The following is a 26,923-nucleotide window of genomic DNA, read 5'->3' as shown; positions in this document are numbered from 1 at the left end:
TGATATCAAAAAAGGCAGTTAAGCGCAATAATGGCAGTTGATGCTGATAACTATGCCAATGAGCAAACTGCTAGCACGTAATAATTTGAAACATCTTATGCTAACAAAACCTAAATGAGCTCACCCGGGCTAAAGCATGTTAACAGGAGCTGTAGCCATTTAACAAAAGGTGATGCCAGCAAATGGGCACAAATGTAACTTTATAAGTTTGTTAAGGTCCACTCATGCAAATCAAATTTTCACACATATTTAAATACATTGCCGCCTCAAAATAAAAGCTGTCCTTCGGCTCACAGTCATATATTTTATCCTTCACAAAAAATCGTAGTGTCGTACTGACGAGGTGAGAGGAGTTGTCAATGGTCTACATATCAGGCAACATGTCAGTTTATTTGTCTTATACAGCCTCCAGGTGGCCGTGGTACACACACACACACACACACACACACACACACACACACACACACACACACACACACACACAATGAAATCTACCACAAACTGAATGACATGTATCATTTGGCAGACAAGGCAACGGGACAGTCAGCGTTAAAGTGTGACTCGTCAAAAGAACGACAATGACAACGATGGGCTCCCGTGGTCATCTCGCACGTTCATCCCGACGCCAGCTCCCGATGAAGATAAGGAACAAGCATATGCAAAATGTAGCGGAATAGCCCTTTTGAAAGGCGCGCGGTTTAGCCAATAGGAGGCCATACTAGCAAACGTGACAGGTGGAAGAGGAACCACACACCAACAAATAAATGCTGAACCTTTGAAAGAATTTGATCAAGTGTCAGAGAAAGTCATAGCACAAGTGACTCCATGATTCATTTTCAAAACAGGAGCACAATTAGCATTTGAGCATAAAGGTAGACAGAAATTTGAGGTAAAGTCGATAATGTGTGGGGGAGTGTGAAAGGGGCTTGAGTTTCTTCACATGTAGTTCATCAAATTTTAAAACGGTTGAGTCGAAATTTATGCACCTGTACCTTTCATACGGGAACCAGTAAAAGATTCTCTGTAGCGGATTTAACGCAGATAATATGACTTTCAAAGAGGCTTTCGAATCCCATCAAAAGTGTTGTATGAAGTCAACGGATAAGCAAATCTGTAGCCACGGCTAGCTAATTTATGTAGACAAATATGCAAAAAGTTAGCTTGTAGCATCTTTAGCCTGTGCACTCCCACTCCATCCATCCATTTTCTGTATCACTTTATCACAGCAGTCATCGGGCAGTAGGCGGGGGGGGAACCCTGAACTGGTTGCCAGCCAATCGCAGGGCACACAGAGACAAACAATCATCCACACTCGCACCTAGGGGCAATTTGGAGTGCTCAGTCGGCCTACCAAGCATGTTTTGGGGATGTGGGAGGAAACCGGAGAGCCTGAAGGAGAACATGCAAACGTTCTCTATAACACTGTAGCATTATCCACAGTGACCAGGGAGTGTCGGAGGCGGAATCGAACCGGCACCCTCCTAGCTGTGAGGCAGATGGCTAACCAGTGCACCACCGAGCCGCCTGCACTCCCACGCCACAATTTAGAAATGTGGCATAGAGGCAACAAGGCCTCGTTCTTGGAATTTGCAACCAAACTTCCTGCGTGTGTCGTCATCCAATCTCCTTTGTGTAAACTGCCAGAGCACTTGATGCTCACAACCAATTGGTTACTGTACCAAAGACAACTGAAACCACAAAGACACAAAAAATGTATCAACCCATTATTTTGGTCTTTGTTTTGCATGCATCAACATGAGGAATGTGTTCAGTATTAATAAGACACAAATTGACATGTACACAATGAAGGTTTCTTCCAACATGCATGTTGTGTAAATGGCCACAAAGGCACATGCACACACGCAATAAAAACATTGAAGAAATTATTGCAAAAAGTCATTATGGCTTTGTAGTCTAGTCCCGAATCGTCGTCTTCTTCTACTCCTTTATAACCGTTTGTCAATAACTCCAATAAAGTGTTGTGTATTCTTCCTGCAGTCCTGACAACTTTTAGCTTCCAAGCATCTTAGCTCTTTAGCTTCTTTGTCTTTCGCCACATGTTAACAGTGTTTGCTCTTCCAAATGACACGTGGTATTCAAGTACTTAGCATATTTCCTGCTCGCCACTATAGCTAGCACCAGCGATGCAATACTCATGTACCTCTGAAGCCCCATCACGCTAATGTAGTCCAAACACACCACCGGTACACCGTTGATGCACCTCCCAGACATGGCTGATGCAGCAACTATGCGTCGATACATCGCTGATTTCCTAATAAAGCATGGTAATGTACCCATAATGCACCGCTGGAGCACAGATTGATGTCATAATTCAGTGTTTGCTTTGGGTGGCTCAAAGAAGAATGACGTGTATAACACGTGTGATCTTTGGTCTCCATGGGCCAAGTGATTTTGAACATTCCCCCTATACCCTCCAGCCACGCAAAATGTCCCTAAGTTTCTGTTGATTGTCTAACGGGACCTCACTACATCTTCAAAGTCGCAATTAATTCTTATAGAAATTCGGATAAATTTGGCACTCTCATACAGAAGATGTAAGGAAAGAAAGTCCTGCAGTCAAATAATTACAGAAGCCCCCAAAAAGTACATGTTTTCATAAAACTGAGCCAGGTAGGTGGCTCAAGTTGACCCAACTTTGGGTGGTTTAGCAAACAAAAGAATAAAAAGCCAATTTGTTTGCGAAGGATCATCATACCGTCTTCTTTCAAATGGCTCGTTTTTGACTTGCCATCTAATATAACACAACACGTTGATTTGCATTCTCCGCATCCATCAGCGGTGAAGGCAAAAAAAAAAAAAACTTGGGATTTGGTATACCGTCTGCCCAGTGACTGCCAACCAGTCAAATGGCCTGGTAGTATCAAATGAAATGTTGCAGGAAGTAGAAAATTAATAATACAAACACAAAGTTTAAGAAAAGGCAGTGTGAAGCCTCCAACAGCTTGGCAAGACCATGCCTCCCTGAAGATGCATCATCTTCTCCCCCCCAATTCACTTCCCCTCCCCAGTTTTCCTTTGGGGTCTACTTCTTGAACATGTCTTGCAGCGGGCCAGGCAGAAACTTGAGGACAGTATCCAGGATACTCTCGTCATCATCATCGTCATCATCTCCACAACCCCTGGGGATGGCCTTCTTGGGACGCGTCAGAGAACCCTCACAGGCCTGCTCCAGCGCCGCCTTCTCCTCTGCCTCTTTCTCCTCCTTCTTCTTCAGGCCGTACTAAAAACAAAAAAGATCTCCTTAGCCCACTAAAAAGTCCACTACAATCCCTAACCACACGTGCATTAGCAATAACGGTAGCATTAGCATTCCGATTGAACATACAAGTTGATGCAAAACTAGCATTGAGGTTAGCATTAGCATTGACAACAGCAAAGAAAAGTTAACATTGTCCATAATGACCATGAGGTTTGCATTGGCAGTGACAACAGCAAAGGAAAGTTAGCATTATCCACAGTGACCATATTCATGAGACTAACTCGGGAGGTGCTAGTACCTTGTAGCCAATGCCGGACATTAGCATAAGCATATGCTACGATAGTTACCACTGCATACTGTGGACTTGCCCGGCCAGTTAAGACGAGGAAAATGCCCTACCTTGTCCCGAATGCTCTGCCGGACCTTCTCCCTCTCAGCCTCCATGCGGGCATGTTTTGCCTTCCGTTCCTCCTCCTGCTGCCTCAGGGCCTCTTGACGCTCTTCCTCTTTCTTGGCCGCGTCAGGGTCCTTCTCCTCCTCGCCGCCCAGCATCTTGCCCATGTCCTTGGTGGCACCTGAGCCCGGCACCAAGACAAAATGAACGACAGTGAAAGGTGATGAAGGAACGATAGTTTGTGCCAGCTTTGGTGGTGCATTGATGGCGCCTTGTTCTTACCTGAGTGGGGTCGATAATAAATACAGGACCACCTGAGTGTATGAATTATGGATCAAGCAGCAGAGAAACAAAACAACTGCATCAGACTATCAATCTTGGCCTGCGCGAACACACCAAAGCATCTAACATCTCGAACCTTCTAGAAATGACTTTATGAGCTGCGGTGCAACATACGTACGATATGATGTCATATATTCAACACGATTGTTGTTTTTATGATATTATTGTATCCATCCATCCATGCATTTTCTGAACCGCCAGTTACCAACCAATCGCAGGTGGCCAACAACCAACCATCCGCCCTCGCGCTCACAGTGGAGAACATGCAAACTCCACACAGGGAGAACTTGAGGTGGAATCGAACCCACACCCACATTGCATGTTTCATGATACTTGTATACAATATGCATTTCATCGATATAGGACATAAATGGTGCTTTTTTCATATCAAACGTGTGCTAGTGTATGTTACTACATACATTTACAACAATTTACATGCTGTGCCCAATTAATGGAACGGTTAAATGTATGTATATAATTATAATTAAATGGAGAATAGATATGTTGTTTGTGTAATATATTTTCTTAAGCAAGTAATGTATGCATGCATGAAATGCAACAGTAATTATAGGTACGTCATATCATTTATACATAATTTTAATATATCTTAAATGTGTATTGTAATGCATCCATGGCGCATGTAACAGTATTTGATATAACGCATTGTTTCATTCATATATGAAATGGAAATAAAATGGAATGCATGCGTATGCTATCATGTATTCATTGTGATGGCTGTAGAAGCACTCATCATCATCATCATCATCATCATCATCGTCATTACTATCATGAGGCTTTTTCTCGCCTGTGGCGACACGCAACTGCAACAGAAGCCATTGTAACGAATTAACGCTCAGCTGGTGAGAAAGCGGGGTTAGGCGGGTAGGGTTCAGCGCTCAGCATGAATTGGGGCTAAGGTCAGCCTGTCCGCTGCGGGTGTTTGGCAGCTGAGAAAACAAACATCACATCACAAGTGGACTGCATACAAGCATCAGCAACTCATTCACGGCCAATGACGGCTAGTGACGTCAAAGATACATTTTGACTGGGCTAGCAGTGAATCGCCATTCCTTGCATGGAATTTCTGATCCCACCTCAGAGGTTGTATAAATTCACAAAGTCGCCTTCAATTCTGCTTTTGTCTCGGTACCTTAGACAAACAAAAGCAATGACCCGCAAAAAGGGGCGTCTGAAAGGAGCAACTTGTTCCTTTTCGCCTTGAAAATCGCCACAGTGGTGCATTCGGCAGGGGTTTTCCTATACCGGCTATTTATTTGCATCTGCATGTCTATTTTGGGAATCTCAGCTACATTTGGATGGGTATATGATTCACAAAATTGGATAGAAAATAAGTCAAGTCTAAATAATGATACAATTATTTTCCAATTTTGCGGAGCAGTACCGTCACGGACCACTAGAGAGCCGCGGATCACCGGTTGACAATGTCTGCCTTAAAGAAAAGAAGGATGTAAAAAATAGTGATGAAGGGTTTTGTGAAAGGGGCAGTAGCTTCTGGAAAATAGTCACATCAGAGATGTCTCAGAAAAGCAGGCACTGCCTGTGTCTTTGCACACAGAACTGAGTTCAAGCTCAGTAGGTAGGAAATTTACTCCATTCTGTGCTTACAGCAGTGCTTCTCAATTATTATCTGTTATCATCTGTGACCCCCTCCTCTTCCTCCACTTCTTCCACCTCGTTAGCATTAGCACAAAGGAGGATATTTGAAGTGCTCCCTGTTACTCCATTGACAGTGTGGTGCTAAGAAGCTCTCGTGCAACTGAAGAGCACTTGCGTTGTGTTGAATTAAAAAAAAAAAAAAAGATGATTGGGCAAAAATCATGTCGTTTTATCTGTCAAACGATCAGCAGTTCTTCGATCCAATCGGGCGTCTGCTCTGTGTGGTAGCAGGAAGCTGCCAGACAGGCACGCTAGCAGGCCCTGGGTTGGTGGTGTGGAGTGAGATGAGATAAAGAAAAGCAAAGAGGAAATGAGCAGGAATGATTGGCCCTGCAGATAAATGATCACAGATCATCTTGCGTTACGCTTGCAGTTCTTGCCTAACGTACATTTTGTGTACGTTAAGATATTGCTGCAAGGACGATTTCACAACATGCTACTGATTGATTGATTGATTGATTGATTGATTGATTGATTGATTGATTGATTGATTTCTGGTCATAACACAGGAAATCAAAGACGGACTCTTCCTGGCCATGATAAAATGAACATAGTTTCCATCCTTGGAGGCCTTTATGAGAAAATGTGTTTGATATCCTGCTGGAAGGAAAGGGGAAACCATGGCTTATTCAAGGATCAACTCACAATTCCTTTTTAAAATAAAATCTTGTCAACCCAATGAATCTGTTCCAGAGACCCAACAACAATATCAATAGCCATTTCAATGTATGTTTGCGTGCACATTCATTGCAGATATTGAATGCATATACGTCTATAAACTAAACAAGTAGAGTTCACATGAGCGAGAGTGGAAGGGGAAGAAAACCAAGGAGAGAAAACAAAGGATTGTGCCACCGGGTGAGGAGCGAGAGAAGGAATGTACTCTATTTTTGGAGGTAACACACATTTGTGTTGTGGTTGTTTGAGCATGTTGATCTTGACATTTTGTTTGCTTCTACGTTGTTGCGAGGCCAACGAATTGATGACCGTATTTTTCCGGACTATAAGTCGCCACGGAGTATAAGTTGCACCAGACATAAAATGCATAATAAAGAAGAAAAATGCATACATAAGGGGCATTTTTGGGAGAAATGTATTTGATCAAATCCAACACCAAGAACAGTCTTAGAACCAAGTCCTCTTTAAAGACAATTTGATATAAAAATAGAATCGGCAACAACAGGCTAAAGGTATGGTTTGCTAACGTTACTTAAACACATAAACAAGAAAATGGGAACGCGCCTGACGTAACATATTAAGAGTTATTCAAATAACTCTAGCATAAATAACATGCTAGCAAGTTTATCCAACCATCCACGTCACTCCAAATCATAAAATCCAACAATATCTTCATCATCTGAGTCACTTATAAACAACTCTGCTAAGCCCAGAAATAGAAGATGCAGTGCTTACTCTTCTACGTGGCTTATGTTCAACTCTTCGTCAGTTGCAGTTCCAGTTATTCCACAGGCCTAGCTCGCCCTCTTGGGGATTAGTGTGAAAATAACATGTGAAAATGTATCATGTGTATATAATAATTTCACACATAATTCGCTCCTGAGTGACCAAACTATGAAAAAATAATGCGACTTATAGTTCGGAAAAGACGATAGTTTCGCACAAACTGCTGGGCTTGCTTCTAATGAAACCATTGGTTTAAAAAGAGTCATTACTATTTTCCAATTGTCCCAGGAATTTTTTTTCACGTTTCCATCATAAATCTTTATTTTCTGAAGTTTCCGTCGGTAGGACTTCTAAAATTGAATGCTTTGTTATGGGTCACGGTTGGGGCCTGGTTCCTGAATGCGAATGTCAACATCGAGAGGAAAGATCGATTGATTCTTTAGTGGACAAAGAGCAGATGAGCACCAGCTTTTAAACCCCAAATATTTCGATTAGATTTGCTCAACGCTAACAAGTAGCTTTTTAGTATGATAAGCTAATGTGATACGGTGATTACTCACCACCTAAAGCTTGTTTCATCACAAAGTCCATCTTAAGGTTTTGAGTGTGTTGAATTTCTTCTTGGATGTCAAAGACGAGCTAGCATGAAGCCTCCTCCGCAACTTCTTGCGCTAGAATCTCTAGATAGACCTGCCACAAAAAAAGACGTATAAAATTAGATCAGACAAAGAGGACATTTGACATCACTCTGATGAGCTCACACCACTCATAATGTCTCAGAGACATCACTGGGCAATAATATGCTGTTCTCTAAATGTTGTTAGTCACCTGAATGTTGTTCATCACTTAAAAGTTGTACAGAGGCTGAAATCAACCGGAGTCAAATTCCTTGTTTGCCGTGCACAAACTTGGCGAATAGAGCCGATTCTGATTTGTCACATGATCTGCTGCCAAAATGTCCAGGAAAGAGACAGCAAAGCACCGCTCTAATCTAAAAATCCTGTTTATTCATCCTTTTCTTTGTTTCTTTGTTTCTTTCTTTGTTTGTTTCTTTCTTTCTTTCTTTCTTTCTTTCTTTCTTTCTTTCTTTCTTTCTTTCTTTCTTTCTTTCTTTCTTTCTTTCTTTCTTTCTTTCAAAAAATGGCATCTTTCTTTCTTGCCTTCATGCATCTCATTGTCAGGGATTGTACAAATGAATAAATGTTTCTCTAATTATGCCATAATTATTTTTCATCTGTAGACACCCGCTTGAATTGATTCTGACTCTCCTGACTTTTCTTTGATTTTCTTCAATTCTTTCTCTTTCCATATCATAGCCACCTTTGTAGATTTTTGTTTATTGGATCACAATTTTGGCAGGTCTCCCAAGGAGCTGCTGTAGGCCACAATTCACGGCCAAATGCTCACCCACTTATGCGACACACAAATGGCGCGTGACATGACGTTACATTCGATATTATAAAGGGTACTTGCTTTTTCAATGGGAACATTTATTTCATACGCTATACGAGTGGATTTACAAATTGACTCATCATTTTATCAATTCAGCTGCTCTTGTTGCTGTTTTTTTTTTTTCTTCTTTACACAAAGATGAAGCTGCCACTCAGACCACATTGCTAAAAGATGAGCGTGTGAATTTTTCATGCGGTCGTGTGGCGCAGCCGGCAGTAATGGGAGGAATGAGTAGAGACAACAATAACACGAAAACAGAAACTATATCATAGTATGATTATTATACAATGAGGAGCAAATATTTCACACTGGTAATGGATGTATGGATATCCATCAGTCATTTATTTCTCATCCAACTTAGCTGCTCCATCCACAACTGGAACAGGAAATACTGTGGCTCCTGTCCATCAGTGTGCTATGTATCAAAATGTGATTGCAAGTGGACAAAAAAGAGAGGAAGAATTTGCTTGGAAAGAGACATCTGCCCCAAATCTCCCCACGAATCCATGGTCTCGAGACATTTTTGGGGCTCCACTCAAAATAGTCGTACCTACCAAATTTTGTGTTGCAAAGCCACACTTTCGTCTGGATGGCTCTTTAAAAGAATTTCCAGAGAGCCAAGATCATTGGAAATGACGCCGAAGATGACTGTTTCAAACTATCAGTGTCTTTATTGACTATTTGAAACGTTTATGTGGGTTAACTCATGATAGACATGTTTACCACATTTTAAATTGCCGAGAAGTGCTGGATTTGAAGGTGCCAGGATCATTGGAAACGACCCCTAAAATCGTCGCTTTAAACCAAAAATGTGCTGTAGCTTCTTGAGACTTTTTTGTGGGTCTCATCATGACCGGCTTTTCGAACAAATATTCTTCTGCTAAGTGAAACTGGCTTCAGGGGCTGAATTCATTAGAAATAAAAGGACCTTCTCGAAATGGCGATTGACTTGGCATACACGCACAATGAAGAATATCCACCTGCACGCAAAATAAACAAATGGTAATTTGGCCCAAAATACACACACACACACACGCGCACACACACACACACACACACACACACACACACACACACACACACACACACACACACACACACACACACACACACACATTTGTGCCAACATTGAAAGGAAACATGATATCATTGTGCATTTCATTGTCCAGTGCGTGAGCAAAACATTGAAAGACACGATTATGGATGAACGCGCGTAATCAAAACTGCTTCCTGCCATCCAACCTTCATCACATTCACATCCTCCTCCTCCTCTCCTCCCCTCCTGCCGCCACTTGTTTGCATCAAATGAAGATGATGATGAGGCTGAAAATCATACAGTCTCGCTTTCCCCTGCATGCATGCGGTTGTGAACATCTCCAAAAATTTATACGCTATACGAGACGAAAAAAAACGCAATGGAGGCAGGCGTCCGTTATACGTGTAACTACTGACCTGCTGCAGTCGAAGCTCTAGAGAAGGAAGGATATCGCCAGTTTGCAGTCAAACCCCCGCCTGGCAACTCTCATATAGATCCTATCATACACGTCAATTCACCCGCACGCACACACTGGGCAACACGCCTTTGTCTGTTTCTCAACCGGCCCGCCCCATTCGAAGCTTGTTCATCACCAGCGTATGGAAACACACACGCACGCTCACACACTAACACTGCTTGTGCGTGAGTGTGTGCGTGCGTGAGCGTTAGCATTTATAAATGCCGAATGCCAAAGACAGGCTACCAAAGCTAGGCTCAATATTGTGGTTTCCAAACACAAATTCTGCATCCTGAGTGAAGAATGACGAATAAAAAGTCATTAAAAATTTTAAACTTATCTAAAAACAAGTTTAAAAACTGACCATCATTTTTAACAAACATTTATGGGATGTTTGTTGCCTGTTGTGTATTTATCATGCAATTGCGCTGTAATGACTCTCAAGTTCAGCCCCCCCATTTTTTTCTTTTTTTTTTTTAAATATAATAAGTAGATGTTGCAAACTTGTCTTGGCCTTTGTTGATTTGTCTTTGGTTTGGACTTGTGTGCTATGAATTTGGTCAAAGCGTGTGGCCCCCTCTACTGGTTCGTGGGCAAAAACAATGACTGAATGAAAGAAATGTTCAAAGTGGCTTCAAGATTTGCGCCGTCCAAGCACAGTTGGGTTGTATTTCACACGTAGTATTTTCAAAAGGAAATCCTTCCAAAAAAGTCTTTACCACAAACACTTTTTTTAAGCTTTAGCAAAGTCGTCTCTTCGATTCTTAGCGATGCATTTCAGCCGTGGCGAGTGAGGGCAGACGAGAGCGCAATACCACCTATGTCCACAAGACGGCGCCACTCGGCCGGCCGGGTGTTCTCCAAAGTTCTTTGGACTGTGTTCTTACCAGTGGTGTGCAAAGGTTTGGGCATCATGGCTTTTCAGATGTTCCTTTATAAATGACTGGTTGTTGGGATCAGCAATTTCACTTCAATGTTTCCGACAAAACGAGTGAACTGGAGTTGACGTGATTGATCGAAAGATGACCTCATGCAAAGTAAGCCGCTGCCTAAAGTTGGGCTGCCTAAAGTGCTCAATTGGGCTACCATACATGCTTTTGGGATGCTTTTTGGGAACTTAATGCTGATGCTCCCTGGCATAAAACAAAAGAAACAACAACACACAAGAGAGCATAATTTAAAATGTTTCTCGTTGGTCCCTGCGTTGGCTTTGCAGCACATAATGACAAAGGAATAAGCTTTTATTTTGGCACATGCGTTTTATTTTGTAAAATCTACGCGCGGGCCACTTCCTGTTTGTCCTAGTTTTTGCAACCTGACGTGAAGCCGCGGGTAGACAGTACGGTCGGACGCTGAGACGAGTGCGAGTGGTCGTCTCGCGATCCACGCAGGTGGTCGTCGAGACAGGTGCTCCGTCATCCCCCGGGGCAGAGAAAGAAGGGTCGCAGAGACCAAGCTCGCCACCCGACCCGTGGGCTATTTGGCACAATTAGTAAAAGATGACTTCGGTTTGGAAGCGACTTCAGCGTGTAGGAAAGAGGGCGTCCAAGTTTCAATTCGCCGCTTCCTTCCACCAACTGGTGCTGGAAAGCTCAAGTAAATGGTGAGTGTTCACACTTTGACGGATTCACCCACGTGAGGTATTTATTACCGTTGTCACTGACACCTACATTAGAAGTTTGAAATTGTGCCTATTTTACGTCCGCTGCCATTTGTTTTGACTTGTTTTGGAGACGACTACACGCCCCTTCACTTCCGGGACATGTTGATGCTAATCGAGGCGCAGTGCGAGCCTGAGGCCCATCGACACGATATCAGTCATCAAGACTATTTCAGAACCGATACGTTTTTATAGTTAGATGCAGCATTGTATAATAGCTAGGTTTCCTGATATGGTCATGTGTTTGTAATGAAATAAATAATAAAAAAAATTAAAAAATAAATACATAAAAAATAAATAAATAAATAAATAAATAAATAAACGTGACTCATTAGCATACGATCACGTGACAACTTGTCGCAGTCTGATGGCGATTCCAACCAAGGGAACGGACTGCTTGTAAACTTGGACTAACGTTTGCACCGTGTAACTGTTTTTATTTCAATTGTTGTCAGAGTGTAGACAACAAGTAGTTCATGAAATAAAAACGTGACATTATAAAACATTTATTGAGAGGTAGAATACCCAGGTACCCTGACCTAATGTCCTGTAAGGTCAATGGTTTTATTCTGGAACAGTAGGACATTAACAAAATGATTTATTGAAACAATGTTTGTGGCTGGTATTTGTGAAAGAAGTGTGCTCACGGAATACAATTTATTGAATCCTACCAGGAAGAACTTTCTTTTTTTGTTTTTGTTTGGGGTTAGGGTTAGGGACTGTTAAAGAATTGTTTTAAAACTGTAGATATGATATAATGTATGAGAGGAATGTTTTGTTCATCTGCTATCTGTTCTGAACAAGATTTCATTCTGATGATTAAGTATTTTCTGTTTACCAAAACCAACTTACCCAATTTCTGCTCTGCGTTGTAATGAGACAATTTGAATTTAGACATATATTTGGCAATACGGTATTATTATTAGTATCAGCAGTGTCGGATCTTTATTTACTTGTAGTCCAATGGATGGCAAATGTTGCACTGTCACGCACCCACCACGACCACTACCAAATGCTGTGCAACAGGTGTTGAATGTCTTTTGCTGTTAAATCCCTGCAAGGTTCAGTGTCTATTTCGAGTAAGGTTATGCAGTGACGCATGCGTATAAGCACGCAAACATTGTTGCTCTGCCTTCTTCCCTTGCAACAGTCACAGGTTTTGCCCCTGGCCTGTTGAGAAATGCTTCCTCGGTCATCTCTCGGTCACAGAATAACTAATCTTAATCTAGGATTAAAAACAAACTGAAAGTCTTAAAATGGCTTTACAATATTTTTCTTTAATGGAGACTAATGTTTACTCCCTCTTGCGCCACCCTGTGGTCGTAGAGCGGACCCACGTGCACACGTGTATGTGTATAATGTGCGTAATGTCTGGCAATGTGTTTATCCAGGCAACCAGATAAACTAAAAGTAGTGTGGATCAGAAGAAGCAGACGTCACAGCACAAAGGTGACAACGGAACTGTGTGGTAAAAAGGGAGATCTGGCTGTGAATTCAAGGTGGGAAAAAAAAAATGTGTTCGATATCAATTTGCAGCTCCACAGTTGGCAGCCAGGGATTCAGAATCCCTACAGAGGTCTGGTACTCTGGCAAGTCCCCGAGAGTTTGGGCATCACCGTGACACTCTACAAGGTACGACTAGGAAGATGAGCCTCCGGTACTTTGGCCGGACTGTATCACTGAGCCATCCACATAATTTTCTCTGTCGACAGGAGACGACTGCAGAAGAGTTTGAGGACAAAGATTGGACTTTTGTCATTGAAAATGTAAGTCTTCATTCAGAGTTAATCCTCTCCGCTTGACTTGAGCTTCTCGGTCTCTGGACATGTCAGGAGACAAAGGGGCGGAGGAAGGTGTTGGCCTCAGCTGACATTAATATGAAGAAGTATGCCAGCGCTACGCCGGCGCAGTACGACCTGACGCTCAAGTTGAAACCTCTGTCGGCGAAAGTGAAAGAGGCCACGCTCAAGCTCAACTTGTCCTGCGTCTTCCTCAAGGAGGGAAAAGCCACGTAAGTAGGGCCTCTTCAGCAACACCACTCATGTTAGACCAAATGCCGCATTGTTTATTTGTTGTTCATTTTTTTTATCTCGACATTTTACAGTGATGAGGACATGCAGAGTTTGGCCAGTCTCATGAGTTTCAAGCAAAGCGACATTGGCAATCTGGACGATTTTAACGACAGCGACGACGAAGTCTGGGAAGAAAAGAGGTCGAGCTTCAGATCTGGACAAGCTACGCTTGCCACCGGTAAACTGCGCGCAGGCATCTTCCACAACTAGGAAGTTAGCAAACGTGAAGAGAGCTACAGAGCCGACTTTTGTTCCCTCTTCTCAGTCATTTTTCACTTCACATTACTGTCTCCTTTTGCTGTTTCTCAGCCCTCGAGCACTCTACGCGGCCTGGCTCAGAGGCCTGCATCTGCTCCCTAACTTAAAAAAAATCCATTTCCATCATCTGACCTTAGCTCATGTGCACGTTTCACTTCAATGATGCTCCACTCTTCTCTCTCTTTCACCCAGCAACCACAGAGATGGATCGCAAAAGGTCCTCGGGCATTTGCGCTTCCATCTCTGCTGCATCTTTGCCTGTTCTTCCCGAACCCCATCACCCGCCCGCCCCTCAGACCAAGCGTTCCCTCTATGCCTACTCACCGCCAGCCTTCATACAAGCTCACCCTCCGGCACTTCCTAAAATTTTCCAGCCAGGTTCTGGATCAGGTATCGCTCGAGAGACCAGAACGTTTTGTATAGATTTCTTGAATGAAAGGGGTTTTAGGCGTCGAAGCATTTAGAGCATGACTTCAGCCGTTCGTCTTGGGTTGTGAGGTTGAATAATGCAAAGGCCTAGCTTCTGTCCCACTAAAACTCTGCTCAGCTGCAGCTCCAAGGCCTCACAGCATCCACGGCAACTCTCCCACTGAAGGAGCTGTTCCGCCTCTCCCCACCTTCAGTTCTTCGAAAGCCCTTTGTCACTCACCCCCTGATCCCTCTTCTGTCCCTTCCGCCTTAACGATTTGCTCGCCCACAGGTACAAACCACAGGCAAATGTTCTCTCCTCGTCTTTTTGTTCCCCAAACCGCTGACTCCCAAAGTTTGTCTCGGTTGCTTCCTTTATTAGTTTCTGTCGGCTGCTCCTCCTCAGCCCTTCCTTTTCCCCCGCACGCTACTGCTCCCAAGAAGCCTCAAGCGACGGAGGCCGGCTCAACGCTGACCCGACCCACCAGTCTGCCCTCTGCCCCCGAGACAGGTACAAGGACAGTGTAGGCCACAGGAATGTTTTCAGCCCCCCCCCCCCCCATGCATTTCTGGCCGTTTTTGTCTATTCTTCTCTTTGCCCAGCTTCCTGGCAGAGCGAATGGAGGCCTCCTAAATTTCAAGCCCCTCTGGCACAGACCGCCCTCTCTCCAAACTTCCTACATCAGCCTGTAGATGATCCCGGCCGGCCTTCTGTGGCGTACAAGAGACAAAGAGTAGACCTGCCATGTAATGCTGCTCCAGAGTTGTTGTCCTTTTTTTTGTTGTTGTTGTTTTACAGTTCTAATCTAAATCTGTTAAGTAGTTCCTAGTCAAAATTCCATTGTTGTTAGAGGTGTCAAATCCAGGTCCAGAGAGTCGAACCCCTGCCACGATTTGGCTTTAGCCACAGGTGCTTCTCATCAACTCAGCCAGCAGGTAAACAAGCTAGCTCCAGGGAGCTAGCGGAGCTAGCCTGTTTACCTCGGCAATGTCTAATAAGCATGCAGGTTGTACAAATATGCTTTGGGTTCAGAGGCCTGAAAATTCCTTCCCTTTATTTCCCTTCTTTCTTCCTGTCTTTCCTTCACACAATCCTTGTTGTCAGCTTCATCCTGCACGCCCATGGGCCCTCATTCCCAGCAAAAACACGAAAGCGCTCATGGGCTTGCACCAGCCACTGTCACCGACACCCACCCGTGTCCCTTCGTAGGTCCTTTCTCTTCTCTTCCTCATCCTCAGACTCCTTTACCCCACATTGACGCTCTAAGTGGTCAAAGAGCAGGTATCTTGTTGAATTTTCACAGCAGAAAAAAAATGTCATTTACCGTGTGCTGATAGTGTAGCAACAGTTTCATATGGACTTTGAATTTCTTATGTTGATCTGTTTCCTTCCCTGTAGAAATACAAAGGCAGTTGAGCACACTGAGTGAAGAGGAGCAGCAGTGTACAACACCTACAAGTAAGCATTTGTGCAAAAAAAGGTCACATTGCGTCATGCCATTTCAAAAGTAATAGTGTTTCATTCAGATCCTGATTCCAAAGTCTGCCAGGGTTTGGCATCGGATCCTGGAGATGCATTATTTGGAGTCAAAGTTGTCAAGGCATCAGCTGGGTGAGTAAAAGATTGTCTCAGCCCTGTTACGCATTGTTAACTCATTCACTGTCAAACTAGGTTAGAAAAAAAACATGGACCTTTGTCTTCAATGCCAGCAAATGTATTGATTTGTTCATTCATTTATTTAAATTTAAGGAACATCAGTGTAAAAACAAATGTATATACGCCGCATATATATATATATATATATATATATATATATATATATATATATATATATATATATATATATATATATATATATATATATATATATATATATATATATATATATATATATATATATATATATATATATATAAAGGGAATGCCTTCATTGCACGAATGCCTTCATTGCATAATGACTACAATAAACGTCAGCCTCAGGTTGTCTCTCGGCATCTACCATCCTCATCGGTGGACTTGTATTTGTTTGTCCCCTAGACCTGAGAGTATGGCCTCTCTTCTGCCCTTTAGCCCCAGAACGCCTTCAGCACAAGATCTCGAGTATTTTGAGATCCCCAAAGCACAGATGGATCATTCAGACTCAAGGCTTGCAAGGACGTCTCTTGTCAAACCGCAAAGCCACTTGTCAAAAATGTCCATTCGATTAGGAAGTCAAGTTACCAAAACAAATCCTGGTGAGCCCGTGGACCCGTTTTTGGGTGGTCCCCATCATACCTCCTTAAATTCTCAGACCCGTACATTGCACTCTCCTCAAATGACCACGGACACAACAAGTAAAGGGGAGATAGAAAGTGGGCATAGAAAAGAAGCTTTAAGGTAAGTGACTTGTGAACTTTGGAGCTCAAGCTGTAGTTTTTCTGACCCCCGTCTCTTTTGCAAATTCCTACTCCTTCAGAAATGAGCACAAGACTTCCTCAGTGACAACTGGTTTGACAGACAAGTCAGACAACAATACTTTCACGTCAAAGGTAATGAAAAAGATATCAGATGACCGTTTGGAAGACATTTCTCAGGCAAAAACTTCAGAGTGGAAGCCAAAACTCAGCCCTGCTAGTTTAATGGCTATCACCGATAAGAAAATGGAACCCATTTCTTCAAGACTTGATTCCCGCTTTGGGTTTGTCCCAGGACAGCAGCCAGCAACCAACGTGCTACAACAAGCTGATGACGTGTCTCCAGACAAAGTCCTATATGAAAAAAATCAAGTTCCAGAGACTCTTCCGCAAAGTACAGATAAAGCACACCTATATACGGCAACAGTGGAATTCCCACTGTCTGATACACTGTGTTCAAAAGATGCATGTCCCCAAACTATCCAAGATTTAGAAGTACAGCCTGGGATGACTATGAAAGAGCCAAGTATGATACAGCTCAAGTGGGCTTGTCCTCAACTTTCAAATGTTCCTGGCATTCCATCTTGTCATCAGTCAGGAGCTCTTTCTGATCACATGAGTGCATTGTTCCAGTCATTATACACAGAAAAACTTCCCACACCCGCCTATGCGCATTTGCGTTATGTCCAGCAAAAAGCTGCGAGTGAATCACATAGTATGAACAAAGAGATATGGCAAACATGTCCAAGGAACAAAAGTGTTCTTGGGTTTCCCTCTAAGCCGTGTAAGGAAGCTCCAAGTCAATCAAACAAGGCCAGTCTTCACCCTGGATTGCCACAACCCGCAGTGATCGCAGGCATGCCGTTTAAGAAAGGTGTTGGAGGGACTACACTAGGAGACCACTGGCTAAAATTGAGCAAATCCTTATTTTGCAAACAAAAGAGACCTTATTGTGTTCTGGTTCAGGACAATTTGGGTGAGAATGAAGACCAAGTCATGGTAAAGATGCGATCTTCTTGTCCACAACGATCTTACACTTATGGTTTACCATCTGCTCCAAGTGAAAATATCAACATGACTAACTTTTGCTATACGTGCCCAAGAAGAAGCAACATCATCGGTTTACCGTCTCTGGATCCAGTTTGTTCTGCGAGTGACGTTTGGAGTTTGGAGAAGCACTTGGTAACTAGAAACAGTCACAAATGGCCATGGGTAAAGGACTGCTTTCTGCTACAGCCGTCGCAAACGTATCCAGTTGTAACTCATCAGATGAATAATATCTTTGCCGTCGACAGCCATCCGGTTCCTAACATGGTATGCATCGTGTCCTCGTGTCCGCTGCAAGCCAGTTCATCCGGCTTCCCATCGATAAAATGTCACAAGTCAGAAGCCATTGCACCTATGGTTAATGTGCTCCCGACATGTCCGCGACATTCCGGAATTAGTGGAATCTCCTCCATATCCGTGACTGAATCTGATCGAGCAGAATGGAAGGTTGACCCAAGGCCACTTTGGAGAAAAGCCTTGGACAAGCCAGAAAGAAAAACACTAATGCACAAGTGCAAGATTTCTTCGAAGGAGAAGACAATTGGAGTTATGGCATCAATGTTGCCTCCATGTCCCAAAAACTCAAACGTTTACGGAATTCCCTCCAAGGCTGGTAAAGTAGAAGCCCCCATCGTGTTAAAATCCGACCTCACTTTCCCAAAGCATGGTCAAATTCCAGGTTCACCAGCAAACGATACTTCTTTAAGCAAATGTCCCAGAGAAGCGCTAGGTTTTGGATTTCCTTCTGCGACGCAACTCCCAGCTGTCGACGCAGAACAAGAAAAAAATCGGAGCATGGTACAGCTGCTGCCATGTTGCCCAAGGCAATCAAGCATTGTGGGTGTGCCCTCAAACGTTCTCCCAAGCTCTGATGACAACATATTATGGGTAATGTTGACAACATCTCATCAAAAGAAACCGAAGGCTCTCGTTCCCCTTCGACGTACAATTGACGGGCTGATGAAAGAACAACTCCAAAGTATGGTAAACATTCTGCCATCTTGTCCAAAGAATGCTTCCCTCCTGGGGATGCCATCAAGTAGTTCACACGCTTTAGTATTATCATTCAAAAGATTATCGTCGGAGACACCATTCCCAGTTTCATACGAGTCGGACATCAAGAAAGGAAATAATGTCGTGGAATCACTTTTGGAGAGAAAAGAAGGCAAATGTGGTTTAATGGCGGCAACTGAAGAAGAAGCAACTGCTTCAAAACCAGGGTGAGTTTCTGAAGGTTGTTGGTGTAATGGTAAATGTCCGATTTTTTTTTTTTTCCCTTAAATATCCCTTTCAAATGATATTTCAGGAAAACTGATGGCGGAATAGCACATTTAATCAGTGACGACACGTTATTGTCAGACAAGAGGTGGGTTGTAACAGAGGAATGGCATGCGCTAAAACACTGATGGATTGAATTCCCATTTGCCAGAATGGATTGAGTAGAGTCAGTGTTGCTTGAGATGAGGATGTTTTTGAAATGAGGAGGACTAATTTGTGGGCAGGGAATGTGTCTGTTGACAAAAGTGGCATGGAAAGCAAGCTTTGTGTGCTTTAAGTTTGATTGACGCGGATGACCAATGGCCGAGCTGGTGGTTTTTGCTTCCTAACATATAAACAAAAACTGTCCAAAACCCGCATATACTTGCTCTTTCTGGAGTTCAACTTGTATTTTCCTGCTCCGTAGAAATGAAAACTTGGTTTCACTGCAGCCTTCACACCAAACGGAAAGTGAATCGGGCCAGCAGGTCAGTCCACGTGAGGATCGAGCAAAGGCATCCACAGCGTTTCCTGAAATGGACAGTCCACTCTCATCAGACATTTTTAAGTCGTCAGACACGATCCACGTCCTCCCATCCCTTCCTGCCTCCTCCAGCTTGGTCGGTTTTCCATCTTTGCTCCAAGTCGACAGCAAAGCCTGGCATGTTTTTGGAACGACCCACTGCTTATGGAATACAATTGGGTCTGAATTGATGCCAGAGAGTAGCCAAATGCAGAAAGATCCGGAAGGAGCCGTTTCTCTTCTTGGGAATCACCCAAAAGAATCAAACATTGGCGGTTGTCCCTCCATACAACAACTGAGACCGACTCATAACCTTGATGAACTCAGTATGGTTAGTCTTATGAGCTCTTGCTCCAAAGTGTCAGGAATACCGGGGTTTGCATCACTTAGTAATCCCAGCCAATGGACAGTCAACAAAAAGCAAGCCATTGAGCCAAGAACAGCTGAGAAGAAGCCACCGGTGATCGGAGGGTTTCAACGAGATGAGAGGACAATGAAGACAATGGCTTCTCTTGTACCATCATGTCCAAAAGAGACACTGACACCGGGCTTCCCCACTCATCCGAGTCCTACAACTGCATATTGTGCACCAAATATTACAAGTCTTTATGCAGGTTGCCCCCGAGTTTCAAACGTACCTGGTTTGGCATCAGTTGATGGACGTGAAAGTCTTGGATGGATGATGGGAAATGAGTCATTGTCAAAGACCAAGGTGGCCAAGAAGGGCTTCATACTGGACATGGCCAATAAATGGAAAAACACGCCTTCTCTGGCTGCTTCTTGTCCTAAAGCCTCACACGTAACGGGCATCCCATCTAATCCACAACCCAAAGTGGCAAACATGATAAGTCTCCTTAATTTGTGCCCTGCCGTTTCTACTGTCCTTGGACTGTCCTCCGTTGAAGATAACAAGCAAGGATGGATTATTGAAATGCGTTGGATGATTCACAAACCTCAGAAGAATATCAAATTAAAGATTAACCATGGGCGAGTCCTCCCGGACAAAGCAAACAATATGTTTGCCATTGTACCTTCTTGTCCAGAAGCATCCAAAATCCATGGCCTACCTTCAGCACCTCAAAGCAAATACAACCTGGTCAATTGGTTACAGAGCACTTCAAGTCACAGCGCGGAGTTTTCACCTGATAATGAGTAAGTGAAGGAACACCACTGCATGTGTGATGCTGTGAGTTTAACATGGAACGCAAAATGCAACTCGTGGCTAACATCATTCACGTTGGATCTTCAGTGTAACAAAAGCAGTAACAGCAGACAAGAAAGACGGGCCATCGGAGACCGAGGGGGTCGCGGGCTGGGAAATACTGGAGGTCGAAGGAAAAGAGACGGAATCGTTGCCGTATGCAGAGGTGGAAGAGACTCCTGGAATAGTACAAACTATCGTGGATGTTCTCCATAAAGGGTAAGACTGGACCTTTAATTCCTCTGCTGCGTGTGTATCGTAGCGTTGGTATGATTTCCGTTGCCCATTGGATCTCCCTGACTGGGATATCCCGTTTTTCACAGTTATGAAACAGTAGCATCCATTTTGGGCCCATCTGGTTCATCTGTGTCTGAAAACAGTCTTCAACCGAAGAGGCCATACCAGATTGTAATCTCTTCGCGAGAAGATCTGCCCGACTGTGTGGATCTCGATTCCAGCGTCGTAGACCAGGTCATCGTTTTGTCTGAGGACAATCACATGCGAGAGGATAGAGTGGTGCCGCCTTCAGACGGCGATGAGGGGTTTATGGTTTTTGCAAATATGAAGAAATGGCCGCCGCTGACCGCCGCAGACGTTACTGGGATGACGACGGAAGTTCGACGTGAGGAAGCTTCGCTCGGCCAGTGTTGTGCAAGCGAATGCGACTCTGCAGTGCCCATCGACAGTTTGTCAGTAATTCATCAAGACGCCAAACAAAATGAGGTGGAAACATCTCCCAAATTGGAAGCTGGGTGAGTGTTTCTGAGGAACGAAGCACGTGTTTGAAGATGAACCCATGGTCGGCGTGTCCTTGTTGTGCTGCGTGGCTGCATGGAGTGCAAAAAAAGTCGGCTTTGAAATTCTGAAACCTTTTTTCTTCTTGTCCTTAAGTCCCCAACTAGGAACTGCTGATTCAACCCTTCCGCGTCCTACATTAGCTGAAACATTGGTAGATGCCAAACCAAACCCAGAGGTACGAACGGACTTTGATGATCTGCATCTTGGGGTGTTTGAAGCACATGCGCCAATCCAAGTCTCTCAGCAAGAGACAACAGTTCCGGCAGTTAAACAAACATGGCGGGAACCAGAGCCAGCGTCCATTTTACAACAGCCAGACCATAACCACAATAAGCCAGGCTTGTCCGTCCTTCTTGAGTTATCGTCAACGATCGGCTCTGGTGAGATCATTTTCCCGCAACCAGTGGAGGACCTTACCCTCTCTTCTTGTAGGCGCAGTCCGATAGATGGAGATGGAAGTATCGGCTGGCCACACGTGACTGTCAAACAAGAACAAATAGATAACGATATGGAAACGAGCAAACTGGTGACGGCAAAAAACAGCGTCACCACAGAAAAACAAACACTGCCGGAAACAGTCCAATCCGTCAAACAATGTTCTCGTGATCTTCATACAGTTTCAGACACGAAATTCCCTCAAGAGACATCTTCTGGTCAAGGGACCTCCTGTTCGGAAAAAAATCAACACGAAAGCATGGCGTTAAAAACGGAGCCTCACTGGAATGTTGTTGAGCAGCATGAGCCCTTGTGGACTATCCGACGGATCGCTCCGCAACCCTTCCCAGAGGCCCGAGTGAGGAAATGCACTGGTGAGGAAGGGCCCCATGCAGGAGATCAAGCCGGCCATCTTGTGGATGACAATGACAAGACATTGAAAGTACGTTTGAGGAAAAGCAGGCCCCGAGCTGACTACACCATAACGCCAGACTCAACCTTGCCTGTACCAAAACCAAGACTTAAGAAGCGTCTCAGCAGCTCATTCCCAGATGAAGCTGCAGATTCTTGCACACCGTGTACTTCCTCGTCAGACACGGTACCAGGCACCTCTGACCAGGAATCGAATCGCCACATTGAGCAGAGCAGCTCGCCTGTTCCGCTGCCCCGAGTCAGGAAGCACCTCGACACGACCGTTTCTAAAAGCACACCGCCCGCAAACATCGTTTGTCCGACAGAGACGGATCCATACGAGGCTGTGGGTGCCTCCTGCGAGGGAGCAGACAATGGATTGCCATCAGGCGTCAGCTCAGCAGAAAAAAGAGATGCAGAAAAGCCGCCGGATGCAACGGTCACAGGTGGAACCACAACAGATTCACCTGATCCTTCAACAAAAATGCTTGAGTCCTTTGCCTCCTCGAAGACGACAACTCTGGACGAGCGCTTACATGTCGGAAGCAGCGAACAGGCTGATCTAAAAAACGACCGCTCGAACCGCGGATTTGGGTCTGTAGATTTTGCTGCTGGGTTTTTAGAGAAAGACGGGTAAGAATGCTACTACTACAACAAAAAAAATACAGTTTGTTTAAAAGTGTGTTGTTTTGGGCAGGTTATTCCATTTCAAACCCCGACAATTTTTGTTGTTGATACATTTCACATTGTTTTGGTTTATAGGAGCAGTACGCATGAAGAGAAAAGTCAAGCCCAAGCTGTTAGTGTCCACCAAACATTGACCCCACCAAAACCTGAAGATGCTTTGGCATCTCCAGAAGTAAGTTTATCCTAAAATGTGTATGAGGAAATTGTTACCCTGTGAGATATCTGTGATCCAAATTCCCCTGCGGTAGAATCTTTCAGGAAGTCAAAACCTGGTGACGTCCAGCCAGTCTCTACTGGAGTGGTGCAAGGAGGTCACTCAGGATCACAAGGGACTGAAGATCAGCAACTTCAACACTTCCTGGAGAAACGGCATGGCATTTTGTGCCATCTTGCATCACTTTCACCCAGAAAAGATGTAAGCTGCCACAAATGGGAGGTGGCTTTGCGACAATCGGCCCTATAATCAAGTCCAAAGTACCATTTTGCAGAATCATAATTTTCTTTTTCTTTTTTTTTTCAGTAATTATGAATTTTTGGAACCCTATGATATCAAGCACAACAATAGACGGGTGAAGAACATTTGATTATCATTAGATTTTTTAATTTCAATATTTAACGCTGACTGTGTATTTTTTTTTTTTTCTGGACTTGGCAGGCATTCGATGGTTTCGCTGAGCTGGGCATTTCCAGGCTGATAGAGCCTTCAGACATGGTTATGCTGACTGTGCCTGATCGCCTCATTGTCATGACATACCTCAGCCAGATTCGCGCTCATTTTATGGGCCAGGAGCTAAGTGTGCTTCATATTGAGAAAGACGCTAGCGAGTCCAGCTATGCGGTCACGGGAGACCGTGAAAGCAAAGAGGACCCCGAGGCCGCCGTCCGCTACTGTACCCAAAGGCTTCAGGAGGGGGGCATCAGTCTGGAGACCAACGGCTCGGTTAGCGCGGCCGCAGATGTAGCTCCGCTCCCCAGAAGCAAACGGGCTCAGACGTCCGAGGCCAGTGGTGCCCAGTCACCGGTCGCCCCGCCCAGAACTCATCTGCCTGCCAAGTGTGCTTTCTCGCAGGTTAAAGATGCCGATCTGGTCAAGAAGCGCAGGTCTCAGCGGAGGAGTGCGTCTGAGGAGGATGGAGACACTTCCGTGGTAGGATTCAGATTTGACTCTTGAATTGAACTTTTTTTTTTTTAAGCCACACTTTCTGTGTTTACAGGCTATTGCGGAACTAGAAGAAAGTGGAAGTGTCCGAACCGGTCAGTCTGTTTACACAACAAGTATCAAATACACGACGGCCTATTGGTGTTTCTCTTTACAGAGGCAAGAGCAAATCTGGCTGAAGTGGGAAGACGAGAAGGACAGGTCAGTTAGTGCTTAAATAGTCCACACAAACCGTATCAACGATAAATATGCGCGTGCACAATCAGGACCCCAGCCAGTACGTGCTCAGTCAAATGGAAGCCCTGGAAGCAGAACAAAACCACATCGACACCAGAGCCGCAGTCGTGGAGAAGACACTCCGACAACTCATGGAAACGAGTAATTCATCCGGAAACATTTTGGCAAGGATTGTTTTCGACGCTCTGTTTTGATTTGCTGTGTGTGTGTTCGACTGACAGGCAGTGACAAGGTGGAGGAGGAAAGGTTGATTCAGGAATGGTTCGTGCTGGTCAATAAGAAGAATGCCTTGATTAGAAGACAGGATCACCTACAACTCTTGTAAGATATCTCAAGATGCGACACGCTCGGAAGAATATGTTCAGAAATGAGCACCCACTCTGTATTTGATAGGCTGGAGGAGCACGATTTGGAAAGAAGATTTGAGCTGTTAACCAAAGAGCTGCGAGACATAATGGCCCTTGAAGGTTTGCCCACCACCACATCAAAAAAAAAAAGGTCTTGTTGCTTACTTTTGTTCTTGTTTTCGTTCTCCGCAACTTCACCGGAATGCTTTGGTGCTGCGCCGCTCAGAGTGGCAAAAGACGTTGGCCCACCAACAGAGAGAGCAGTTGCTGCTCAAGGAGCTGGTTTCGTTGGTGGACCAGAGGGACGAACTGGTCCACAATATGGACGCCAAGGAGAGACGGTAAGAGGAGGAGGTCACTGATAGTGTCACGACGAGTGGATAATTAAAGCCACGCTTCTGTCCCCAGCGCTCTGGAGGAGGACGCACGTCTCGAACGTGGTCTGGAGCAACGTCGGAGGAAGTACGCCAACCAGAACAAGGAGAAGTGTCTCATGCAGTGACTTTCACCAAGTCTGGAAAGGAGGTGTGTCACTCCACGCCATTACCAAAGATTGATGTCTTTAATTTCAAGTCAGAATAACTGACAGTGATTTCAAAGTTTTAATGACATGGGAGGTGTTAGTCACTTTAAGGCAATACGAGTTTACAAGTTCTTAATGGGAACTTTGTTATACCATGTGTCACTTTTTCTGACTTTTTTTTTTTTAAATCAGGTTTTAATTGGAGGGCTACTTGTAGGTTATGTTAGTGATCTCTACGTGGCGCTGTAAACCACATCTGCCATCGGTGCAGTACTCTTCTGAATATGTATATTCAGAAGTGCGCTTTTCATCTGTTCACTTTAGCCATATCTGCTACTTTGAACATTTGTATTCATTACGCTATGCACTGAGTCTTGATAACGACATTTGAAACGCTTACAGGAAGAAAAAAAAAAAAATCATATAGTCCCAAAGCCATGTTGCTGTAGTATGTGTGCAACTTGTTGTTGTTTTTTTGACTGTGCCTTGTTACCATGGGATGTTTGTTACTGAAAAAGAAAAGGTCCCAATCTCCTTTTAATGTGCCTTTATTCTGAACATAACTTTATAATATATACGTATATACTTTCAGTTTATATATGTATTCAAAATGTCAGCCTCAAATCAATTTACTGCTGCAAACAATTTGGTTCCAAGTCCAGTTTAATTTATTGGGGGTTCCCCCCGCTCCCCAGTGGGTTTGTTTATTCTTTTTCCACTGATTGGGGCATTAAATTGGGCCACGTGGCAACATAAGAATTACACAAGAATTGTGTATTTACAGCAAAGCACTCATTATGCACATTTTTTAGTTACCCTTTAACGCAATTGCAACTGGTCGAAGCTTAAAAGAGAGATTTGATGGAATACATTTATGGTTTGCCGGTAACCAACCCCATCACCAACTTGTAAGTAGGACTAGACCACTGAAGGGTTGTGGTCATATTGCGCTTTTGTTCAGAATCCCAACTGTGTGACTTTTAGGAAATTTGAGTGACACTTGTTTTTTTGTTACATTTGAACATTTGTCAAGTTTGCAATGCACTGAATGTCTTGCTGCATTAAATATTGTTGTGATGTGAAGATGTTTTTGACTTTCCTTTGTCCAGAATGGTGGATTTGTTTGGCAGACATTTTCCATCACCGAAAAAATTTTTCAGATGGAATCTTAATGGAATAATAACAAGAAATGAATCAATTAGTTAAACTGCTGGAATCGAGTATATACTGCTACTGATGGAATTTTGCATACTTCTAGAGATGCTGAGATTAGGGGGAGACAAATTAGCCTGATTTTAAGGAACTGGGCAAGAAACTGAAGGCTCTTTTGTCCTTGCTGCCTGTCCTGGAGGCCAGCCAGGAGGCCAACTCCATTAAGCTTGGAGGCTGCAGCTGCTGCCTCAATGGATTAACACGCACACTGTGAAAATGTCAAACAGTCGAGTCCAAGAAAAGAATTCAAAGTAAATGTACTGCATATGTAAAAAACAATGAAGGACAAACCCAGCTTTAAATTTTTATTCA

The 26,923-nt window shown here is 43.9% G+C and overlaps 2 protein-coding genes across 16 annotated transcripts; one reads left to right on the top strand and one right to left on the bottom strand.

The window, feature by feature from the left end:
* Positions 1 to 3,043: 3,043 nt before the first annotated feature.
* LOC147060404 (complexin-2) lies at positions 3,044 to 10,036 on the bottom strand. Its single transcript, XM_085905586.1, has 4 exons — positions 9,942 to 10,036; positions 7,598 to 7,727; positions 3,620 to 3,795; positions 3,044 to 3,241 (listed from the first exon to the last, which is right to left on the bottom strand). Exons 2-4 carry the CDS (start codon positions 7,626 to 7,628, stop codon positions 3,044 to 3,046), a joined length of 405 nt encoding a protein of 134 aa, XP_085761712.1. The 5' UTR covers positions 7,629 to 7,727; positions 9,942 to 10,036.
* Positions 10,037 to 11,314: 1,278 nt separating this feature from the next.
* ehbp1l1a (EH domain binding protein 1-like 1a) lies at positions 11,315 to 26,482 on the top strand. Of its 15 annotated transcripts, XM_085906030.1 has the most exons (32): positions 11,315 to 11,585; positions 13,034 to 13,091; positions 13,179 to 13,274; positions 13,355 to 13,408; positions 13,475 to 13,653; positions 13,747 to 13,892; positions 14,165 to 14,362; positions 14,520 to 14,672; positions 14,763 to 14,891; positions 14,984 to 15,127; positions 15,486 to 15,662; positions 15,780 to 15,839; positions 15,890 to 15,992; positions 16,419 to 16,757; positions 16,837 to 16,909; positions 17,075 to 19,041; positions 19,128 to 19,187; positions 19,506 to 20,753; positions 20,851 to 21,021; positions 21,126 to 21,554; positions 21,694 to 23,079; positions 23,209 to 23,305; positions 23,382 to 23,548; positions 23,654 to 23,702; positions 23,789 to 24,280; positions 24,348 to 24,387; positions 24,450 to 24,493; positions 24,559 to 24,670; positions 24,751 to 24,850; positions 24,923 to 24,996; positions 25,103 to 25,217; positions 25,285 to 26,482. In XM_085906030.1, the coding sequence occupies exons 1-32, from the start codon at positions 11,482 to 11,484 to the stop codon at positions 25,376 to 25,378; spliced, it is 8,658 nt and encodes a 2,885-aa protein (XP_085762156.1). In that variant the 5' UTR covers positions 11,315 to 11,481; the 3' UTR covers positions 25,379 to 26,482. The 15 variants fall into 15 exon arrangements, 14 of the variants coding, with proteins under 14 accessions (XP_085762156.1, XP_085762158.1, XP_085762155.1 ...); XM_085906032.1 differs by lacking the exon at positions 14,165 to 14,362; XM_085906029.1 differs by having other exon boundaries at positions 15,908 to 15,992; positions 16,837 to 19,041.
* Positions 26,483 to 26,923: the final 441 nt, after the last annotated feature.

Source organism: Syngnathus leptorhynchus, chromosome 2 (assembly GCF_054491065.1).
Source record: "Syngnathus leptorhynchus isolate UIUO chromosome 2, UIUO_Slep, whole genome shotgun sequence".
Lineage (NCBI taxonomy): Eukaryota > Metazoa > Chordata > Actinopteri > Syngnathiformes > Syngnathidae > Syngnathus > Syngnathus leptorhynchus.
This window is presented reverse-complemented; position numbering and strand designations above follow the sequence as displayed.

Excerpts from the sequence above, each read along its gene's own strand:
- ehbp1l1a (XM_085906029.1), top strand. The coding sequence starts at position 11,482 with ATGACTTCGGTTTGGAAGCGACTTCAGCGTGTAGGAAAGAGGGCGTCC. Across the intron at positions 16,758-16,836 it reads CATAGAAAAGAAGCTTTAAG|AAATGAGCACAAGACTTCCT; the intron begins GTAAGTGACTTG and ends CTACTCCTTCAG. Across the intron at positions 19,188-19,505 it reads ACGTTATTGTCAGACAAGAG|AAATGAAAACTTGGTTTCAC; the intron begins GTGGGTTGTAAC and ends CCTGCTCCGTAG.
- LOC147060404 (XM_085905586.1), bottom strand. The coding sequence starts at position 7,628 with ATGGACTTTGTGATGAAACAAGCTTTAGGTG. Across the intron at positions 3,796-7,597 it reads GATGAAACAAGCTTTAGGTG|GTGCCACCAAGGACATGGGC; the intron begins GTGAGTAATCAC and ends TGCCGGGCTCAG. Across the intron at positions 3,242-3,619 it reads GGCAGAGCATTCGGGACAAG|TACGGCCTGAAGAAGAAGGA; the intron begins GTAGGGCATTTT and ends TTTTGTTTTTAG.